The sequence below is a fragment of the Nematolebias whitei genome, chromosome 12 (assembly GCF_014905685.2).
Source record: "Nematolebias whitei isolate Nwh7 chromosome 12, NemWhi1, whole genome shotgun sequence".
Taxonomy (NCBI): Eukaryota; Metazoa; Chordata; class Actinopteri; order Cyprinodontiformes; family Rivulidae; genus Nematolebias; species Nematolebias whitei.
The window spans coordinates 9,496,547-9,505,799 of NC_056509.1; the positions used below are offsets into that span (position 1 = coordinate 9,496,547).

Here is a 9,253-nt window from a genome sequence, read left to right on the forward strand (position 1 = left end):
AATGTTGTGTATGCTGTTCAGTGTCAGGAGGGCTGTGATCAGTCTTACATCGGGGAAACAAAACAGCCACTGGCCAAAAGGATGGCCCAGCACAGAAGATCAACATCATCAGGCCAGGACTCTGCGGTCTACACTCATCTCCAAGCCAGCGGTCACTCTTTCAGGGATGAAGATGTGCACATCCTGGATAGAGAGGAACGATGGTTTGAGAGAGGAGTAAAGGAGGCCATCTTTGTGAAAAGAAATCGTCCATCGTTAAACAGGGGTGGAGGCCTACATGTTCAATTGTCCCCCTCTTACAATGCTGTGATTGCTAGTATCACTCAGCCCTCTGTGAATAGTAAACAGCCATCAGTGTGCTAATGATCCATTGTTAGGCTGATGGTCCTCCTTGAGCATGTGAGCAGCTGGTTTTGGTTGTCAGCAGCAAAACTGGTTGATCCACTCTGAGAAGGTGCTATTTAAGAGACTGAGCTGAATACAGCACCTCAGACTGAGGAAGTCTCTCGGATGAGAGACGAAACGTTTCTACATTTTTTTGTTGTTTTGCTTTGTTTTGTTTTTTTTGAATGTCCAGAGGACCAGATTTAACTTTTTTAGAGTCTTAACAGTGGGTTTCTCCCTCTTCAGTTTCTGACGATATTTTGGCAGCAGGTGGATGACGTTATGGTCAGACTGGCCGAGGGGTGGGCAACACGTGGCCACATACGCACCCTCCAAATTACCAAAACATTTATCAAGAGTCTTGTCTTTTCGTGTCAGACAGGTCACATATTGTTCTAAGTTCGGGAGATAAGTGGGAATATCACAACCATTAAAGTCGCCAAGTAGGAAGATTGGGTCATCCACAGTGTGACGTTGCACCTTGGTGTAGCTGTCAGTTATGCGCTCAGCTGCTAAAGTGAAGTCCGGTCCGGGCACGTAAACCAGTCCAGAATAACAGTGATTTGTCTGAACTCACGTTGCAGATAGTAAGGGCGAAAGGATACAGTCATTATCTCATAGTGTTTTGAACAGTCAGTCTCATGGATCGTCATGTTTTCTGCCCAGCGATTATCCACAAACATACACAACCCACCTCCAATACTTTTCTCCGTGCGTTGTGTGTCTGTCAAAACGGAGTGTCGTATATCCCTCCAGGTCAGTGACGTCATCGTTCTCCGTAAGCCAGGACTCAGTGAAACATAGAAGGTTGGCTCACCTGAAATCTCTGTCATATTTCAAAAGTCCAGATAACTGCTCCATCTTATTCCTTATAGAACGCACGGAGAGCGTGCTTGTCGGGAGAGGGAAAGTGGCTGCCCCTCCTTTTAAGCCGGTTCCGTATTCCTCCTCTGGATCCACGCATTTTCTTTTTAGCTGTACCTGTGCCTGATTGATTTACTGACCGGGTTATTTCAGGGCAGCTGTGGAGAAGGGTCGGGGGAGAAGTGCTGGTTTGTTGAAAAGTCAGCAGGTAATTCCGAGAGTAGGTAATCCACTGTTCCGTGTATCCAAATGGCCTACTCTCAGCATTTAAAATGCCCCATATAGTCCAAAAGACGAGCCAGACCAGTAATTGTGTTAACATATTTCTTGCCATGTTTGCCAAGCATAAACTGTTCTGCAATATTATAAAAAAATACAATAAAATACGATATAATAAGGCCGTTTTTCTTCCTTCTTCCGGCTGCTCCTTTCTTTAGGGGTCTGAACAGCGAACTAACTCACATCAAGACATGGCTGGAGTGAAGAGTTTTTACACTGGATGTCCTTGACAAAACCACAGACCACCGAGCTACCACAGCCCTCTGTGTGGAGCAGAGAGCTGCTATCCAGGGCACCTGGGGGAGCAGATGGTGGGGGTTAAGGGCCTTGCTCAAAAGGCCCAACTAAAGGGCCTTAAAGAGTTAAAATTCAAAAAAGTCATTTAAATTTGTGAATTAGCTGTAAAATACTTAAACTAATTAAAATATATTTTCAATTGTATCTTAAAGCAGTTAAATTGGATTCTTACCCTAAGGAACAAGAACACAGAAAAGTTAAAAGGGACCTCCAAGGATTAAAGGGACAGTTCAGGTTTTCTGAAGTGGGATTCTGTGCAAAAGCAAGGAACAATAATTAACGTACCTAACACCAATAAGCCTTTGAGTGGTCTCAGTTTAGAGAAACTGTTTAACTCTGACAGATCTGAGGAGCTAACAGGTAGAACAACCAGAGCTGCCATCTTCAAACAGCTTCAGTCTCCAAAGTTTTGTAGCGGTCCATGCGAACACTCATTTAGAAATGTTCACATTGCCATAAGTTTGGTGTTACTTTTCGTTGTCTTATTCCAGCTGGAATGCTACAAACCAATGAAGTGCTATAGCTAAATGCTGCTGTTGGCTCTTGCCAGTGATCACAGAACTATTTAAATAATTGAGCAATGCTAAAACCATCAGTCTAATGGATCCACATTTATATGGCGCCTTTTTTTATTTTTTTTTACTCTTTCCAGATTCAACAAAGAGCTTTTCAGAGTTTCACTCATTCTCACACTCTGAGGCAGAACTTTTAAATTTTATGTCCCAACAGTTCAGTCAGGTCCTCTGGATGGTTTCTTTTTGTTGAAACATTTCATCTTTTATCCAAAGGACTTCATCAGTCCAAGGAGCCATGAAAAACTCAGTCTTATAAATAGCACCTTCACAAAGTGGGTTAACCAGTTTGATGGTGCTCAGATGATCGACGGGGCAGAGGGCAGACTCCAGAAACCATCTTAGCACCATCAAACTGGTTGACCCACTATGTGAAAGTACTATTTATACGACTGAGTTTGTCGTGGCTCCTCATACTGATGAAGTCCTTTGGATGAAAGAAAAAACATTTCAACAAGAATTCGTCCAGAGGACCTGACTTGACTTTGTTGGACTTTTACCTGGATTATTGAGCATGGACTTTGATGTTTAAATTGTATAATTTTCTCTCCATATAAAGTTTCTTCTGGCTGCTTCTCTTCTTCAGGGGTTGCCACAGCGAGTGAACTCACAAGAAAGATTTGGCATTTTTTCTATTTCATCCCTCCTGACCGCCAGAGGGTGGTGCTGAAAGCACTGAATGTTCCCTTTGCGCATGCGCTGTTCGAGTAATAATACCAACGGAGTCACAGGTGTGACACGAATGACCAATCAGAGGCTATATAGCCCGACGTCATCCGCAGCTCTGCTCCTTTTTTCTTCTTGCGCGTGGTTCAATTCAGGGCTTCAGCCCTTTGGACCTTTTTTTGAACTTTTTACCGTCGTCGGAAGCCCGACTGCCCATCGGCGGGAGTAGCGTGTTCGCCCTCCTAGGGCTGCGATGGTTTAACCCTGTTCAAAGGTATTTTCTGCTGATTCGTTGGAGACTACAGCGGTTTCCGCCTCTCCCAACTTACAGCATCTGACTACTATGTGTGTGATTCAACACCAGTGAGTAGTGTTTTTCCTTATATTTCGCCGTTGGTTAGTGGTAGCGTTCGCTCTGCTCCTGGTTGTTGGGAGGCCTCCAACCGCGTGGTCGGCTGGACTGTGCCCCGACGTTGTTTATGAATACTATGCGTGTGATTTAACACTGAGTAGTGGGTTTTTTTGCTTATATTTTGCTATTGGTTAGCGATAGCGTTCGCTCCGCTCCTGTTTACTGGAGGCCTCCAACCGCATGGTCGGTTGGACTGTGCTCCAAAGTTTGCTTATTACGTAGCCAGCTGAGTTTCTGGCCTTGTTTTCATTGGTGAAGGCGAGCGTTCACGCCCCCTCTCCCAATTGTCCTTTCTTACCAGCTGAGCAAGTGGTGCTAGCCTCTCTGAGTTTTGGCCTTGTTTTAATTGGTGAAGGCAAGCGTTCGCGCCCCCTCTCCAAATTGTCCTCTCTTACCAGCTGAGCTAGCGGTGCTAGCCTCTCTGAGTTTTGGCCTTGTTTTAATTGGTGAAGGCGAGCGTTCGCACCCCCTCTCCCAATTGTCCTCTCTTACCAGCTGAGCTAGCGGTGCTCGAAGCGCCAGTCAGGCCGCAGTCTCTGTGGCCCCTCCTGGGAAGAAGCGAGTCAGGTCTGATAGGGGCCTCTCCACGAGGGTGGAGCAGCTCTCTGCTGAATAAGCGGAGATAAAGTCCCTTTTTCAGGTACGCCAACTGGGAACTGAACCAGTGGCAGCGAACAGACTCTCCTACCCACCCATGCCTGAACTGGCTGCAGAGGAAGATGTGCTATCCTTGGCTGCCTCTGCCTCTCACTTTTTAGGTGAGGAGGAGGGGCATTCATCTCAAGTCTCAGAGACAGCTTGACTTTCTTCTTCTCGGAGCGCAGTTAGTGGGTCTGGTGACGGCTCGATGCAGGACATCATGCGTATGGCCCTGAGACAACTGCAGCTGGATGTCCCACAACCAGAAGACTCCACCCCTGGAAGTGCTTTCTTCAGGTGCGAACTGACCCCTCCTTCCTTTTCTGTCCCTCCATCAGAGGAGTTCCTGAGGGACTTGCATGGTTGCCGGCAGGACCCCAAATTCTTTGCGCGCCTCTCCGCAGATGGTCGAGTGTTGGCGGCTATGCATGAGCCAGCTGCAGCAGGCTTGGACCGCATGCCGGCGATAGAACCTGCTGTTTATTCTCTCATTGTGTCACCAGAGGAAGCTCTGCACAGTGATGTTTGGTGCCCACAAGCTCAGTGTCGCGTCACGGACGAATTCCTCTGCAGATCCTATGCCGCCGGAGCGCGTGCTGGCCGCTTAGGCAATTCCTTGGCCCACCTCATGCTTGCCCTCTCTGCGTCCCTTCAGGGGACTAGTGGTGCGACAGCAGCAATGAGCTTTAGCGATGCAGCGCTTCAGGCCTTTGCACTAATGACGAGGGAACTTGGGCGCGTGATGTCCTCCTTGGTCCAGGCTCGCCAACAGGTCTGGTTGGCGCAGTCAGCATTGACTGAGCCATGCCGTAGAACCTTCCGTAATGTCCCAGTGGTGCCGGGGGAGTTGTTCGGTTCGGCTGCCTTGGAAGTGCTGGAATGGACTGTCCAGGCACGACAGAGAAGGCAGCAACTTTCAAGCCTTAGCAGGGCAATGCCCCCTCCACCTCCTCGGCATCCAAGGTGCCCGTCGGCTGACCCCAGCATGCAGCCGCCGCCTGGGGGTCACAATCGGCCAGGTGGTCTTTACCCTTGTGCGGTTCAGCAAAGATCCAGCAGGAGCCTTCATGGGTTGGTCCACCAACCAGCTGGGCAGGCTCGGACCAGGGACTCTGGCCACCACCCCCACCCCCCGGCCCCTAGGGGCCGTGGAGGGAGATGGTGATGCCATCAGGCCAACCGTCGGATATTTCTCCCACCAGCAGCTCAGTTACTAATATTGAATAATAAAAAATAAAAGTTAGTCAAATAGCTTAAAAAAATAAATGTACACAAAAATATATACAAATGTGTCTTTATACCTGCACAGTATGTAGCTACTTTGTAAAATGTGTCATTGAGGGAAAAGTGTAACCTGGATTAAAAGTGTGGATTATTGTAACCTGGATTAAAAGTGTGGATCATTGTAGTGAAGCCTTCGTCTTCAAACATTGACAGAGGCCTCGTGTCAGTGACGATCATTTAAGGATGTTTCAGTGAAGACAGCTGCTGCTGTGGTTTCCATGATGTCTGTCCATCATGAAGGATGTTGTTGTTTGTTGTTGTTTTCTGGAATGAGACAGTAAATATGTATTATAGCATAATTTACAGCAACTCAAGAAATGCCTTGTTTCACTTACAGTGTTAGGTTCAGGCAAAAGTAGCTAAAAGAGCAATTAAACACACACACACACACACACACACACACACACACACACACACACACACACACACATATATATATATAAAATACTTAATTACACACATTTGAGTAGATGTAATAAATTACTTTAATTCCTGTTTAAATGCAATTCATCCTGCCATACCTGCAGTGTCTTCAGACTTTGCCAACAAATTAAAAGTTAAAGCTTAATCATTAAATTATTATCTTTGTGTTAGATTTATTTATAAATCACATTTAAACACTGCTTGTACCAATTAAATTAAATAAAAAGTAACACACACGTTCTCTATCACCGTCATTAATCAGATAAACAAGCAAACAAACAAACAAACAGCAGCTTCATCTACAGACAGACTGACGTTACGTTTTCTCTCTTGAAACAGAACAATGTGTTAAATTGTAGAGACTCACCTGCAACACGAGTTGGGAGTGAAACATGCATCAGCTGCAGCTCGTGACTCCGACATGTTTACGTTTATCTCTGTGGTTCTCACGTGTCGTGTTGGCGATTTTCAAAGCTGCATGTTTCTCATTTTTTATCTTTGTGAAGTTCTCCCACACTTTAAAGGACTTGGGTCGAACAGTTTTCGCTGCGTCGGTCATTTGTAAAATTTACTTAAATTTCCTTTAAAAACACTGCCACTGCTTTGCTCCCCCTCGCGCTGCAGTTTTTTTTTTCAAACTTTATTCAGTCAGTCAGCATTGACAATGAACTGCCCGTGAACAAAACGAAACGGCTCTGCAGCACCGTGAAAGATGCATAATCGCGCGACACAACGAATCGATTACGAAATTTGTTGCCAACACTTTTAATCATCGATTTTTATCGATTTTATCGATTCGTTGTTGCAGCCCTATATAGCACATTTCTAGCTTATCAAGATATTCAAAGCTCTTTACACTACAATCTGTGCCTCATTTACCTATTCATAAAGCACTCTTCTAGATCTATACAATGATAATTGAACAAATCATTCTAAAGAGACTAATCAGAGCTTTATCACATTCATACACTGATGGGACACACATCCGAGGCAATGAGGGGTTCAGTGTCTTGCCCAGGGACACTTCGGCATGTGACTGCTGGTGGATTCGAACCCCCAACTCTTGCATTGGAGGACGACTGCTCTAACCACTCAGCCACAGCCGCCCTGTACGACACAGCGTGGAGTTTGAGACCTCACAGGAAGATACAAAACAGGTTCAACCAGGTCTAGGTTAGGAACGTGGTCAACTCAGAAAACGCATGACTCCAACTTCTGAGTTTGGACTTCCTGTGTTAATGGAACACACATGAAGTTTGTACCCAGGGAGCTTTCAGCATGTTGTGGAAGCTGGTGATCAAAACTTATCATGTCAACCTCCCTACCACTGGGCCGAAGTCACTTCCAAAGTGTAAACTTCTATGAAATATTGTTTTGCATAAACTGCTACATTTAGTCATTTAGTCCGGTGGAGAGCATTCATGAAGAACACCAAAGTCTGTGCTCAATAATCCAGGTATAAAATCTAACAGTTGGATGTTATACCTTGATTATTGAGCATGGACTTTGTTGTTTTGAACCAGTTTGACATGACTGTCAATGAGGGAGAGTGCAGGCACCGGAAGAGAGGGCGTGCCCCAGAGACCATCTTAGCACCAACATAACTGTTTATTTTTTCACTTTGGAATAAGCTGTTGGGGGAGAAGCAGTTTTGTTTGTCGTTTCCTCAGACTGATGAAGCCTTCTAGATGGAGGGCGAAACGTCTCAGCCCAAAAAAAAAAAAAAAAAAAAAACATCCAGATGACCTGACTGAACATTGTTGCATTCATGAAGAAGTCTTCAAAGTGTTCACAGAGGTTCTCCATTTGCTTATGGGGATTCCTGGTGTAACAGACCAAAGTCCAGCCCAAGTCTGGACTATACCTGGGCTACAGGGACCCCAGCTACATTATACCCCAGGTATACTGTGGCTTAGGGCAATTTGTACCCCTCAGGTCAGAATTTACCACCACATTATCAGTTGTGTTGAGTCATAAACAAGAATTTTCAATATTTCATTTTGGCTTCAGCTTCGTCAGTAAGAAAACTGACTGATTCAATCTATAAACCCTGAACAGACCAGATTGTGGTGATCTAGATGGGTACATTCTGGCCTGGAGGGGTAAAGTTTGGTCTAGACAGTTTGTCCCTCAGGGTATACTCTGGCCTGGTCCAGACTGTAACCAGGTTTAGTCTGGACAGGGGTTAATTTGGCCTGCTAAACCAGAAACTTACAATCTTGTCACTTAAATTCTGACCATGTTCAAAAAATAATTATCTAAAAAGTTGCCCAGTTGTCACAAGCACCTCCAACCCATCTCAAGAATGCTAGAGCTGAACTTTGACACTTTCTCTTGAGCTCCTCTCTGACAGGAAAACACCAGAGGAGCAGCCTCGAATGTCTAAAAACCACACTGATATTCTGACTTGTTCTGAAAGAACTGATCAAATCTGCCAATCGTGGTTTCAAACGTGCACTCCAGATTGATCATAAAGGTGGGGGCGGCTGCCAGGGTGGGTACAAAGCGGGCTGAGGTTGGTACGATGTAGACAACAAAATAATGTGCCGTTTCAAAAGGTGGGTGCTGAAAATGTGGTGAGGACGCAGCGTCTGTTCACCGTTCTGAGACAGCGACTGAAAGTTTTTCTCACAGCTTCAAGTCGTTAGCTCGTAGCTCCAACAGTGAGATGTTGGCTTCAAGTTCTTTTTAAAACAGCGTCGATCCATTTAGTTCCGGTCCAAACTAAACCGACCATTTCACAGAACCCCACTTATGACTGAGGTATCCCATTAAGACATGACACTAAATCAGAGCTGGACATGGTCAACCATAAACCTCATGAACTGGAAACAGTTGCACCAAGATCAGTTCTCTGTTAATCCCACAAGTTCTTCAACGGTTCTGTACACAGAAACATCATTTAGTTCTACTGGACCATGTTTCGACAGTGCAAATAGAGACAGGAACCACAGTCCAGTGGATCAGGTTGGTATTCTGTGAAACAACAAGTAAAAAAACAGATGTGTAGTGAAGCCTCACGTGTAAATCCACGGCGACAGAGACGCGTTGGCAAGGTTCAAAGCAGATTGGCTGTAGAGGTAGGACTTCACTGAAGGGTCCAGAACCAGTCTCACAGTCCTCCCTCTCGGTCCAGTCCCCTGCACCGAGACCTCCCGGCTTCTTTTGGAAGCGCTCAGCAGGGAGACGAGTCCCAGGAACAGAAACACTCTCAGTACCTGACAAAAGAGACAGGAGCAGCTGAGATGATCCACCAGCAAGTCACACTTCATATCTGACGCTGCTTCTGAGCTCAGACCTGAGCAACACTGAGGTGGAGATACCTGTTACTCGCTCACCAGTTTAGCAGCTTAGTGCAAGCAGTTGTTGACTGGGGGGGGGGGGGGGGGGGGGGGGGAGGAAAAAAAATACTTGAGTGGGTGGGGGGATGGAT

At 45.8% G+C, this 9,253-nt stretch overlaps 1 protein-coding gene across 1 annotated transcript in view; it reads right to left on the minus strand.

Annotated features, from left to right (window-relative positions):
• The window catches only part of il17a/f3 (interleukin 17a/f3), an 89,391-nt gene that overhangs the window by 79,628 nt on the left and 510 nt on the right, over positions 1 to 9,253 (minus strand). The window contains exon 2 of the mRNA XM_037686079.1: positions 8,842 to 9,038. Coding sequence (XP_037542007.1) covers positions 8,842 to 9,038 — 197 coding nt within the window. The remainder of the gene's footprint in view (positions 1 to 8,841; positions 9,039 to 9,253) is intronic.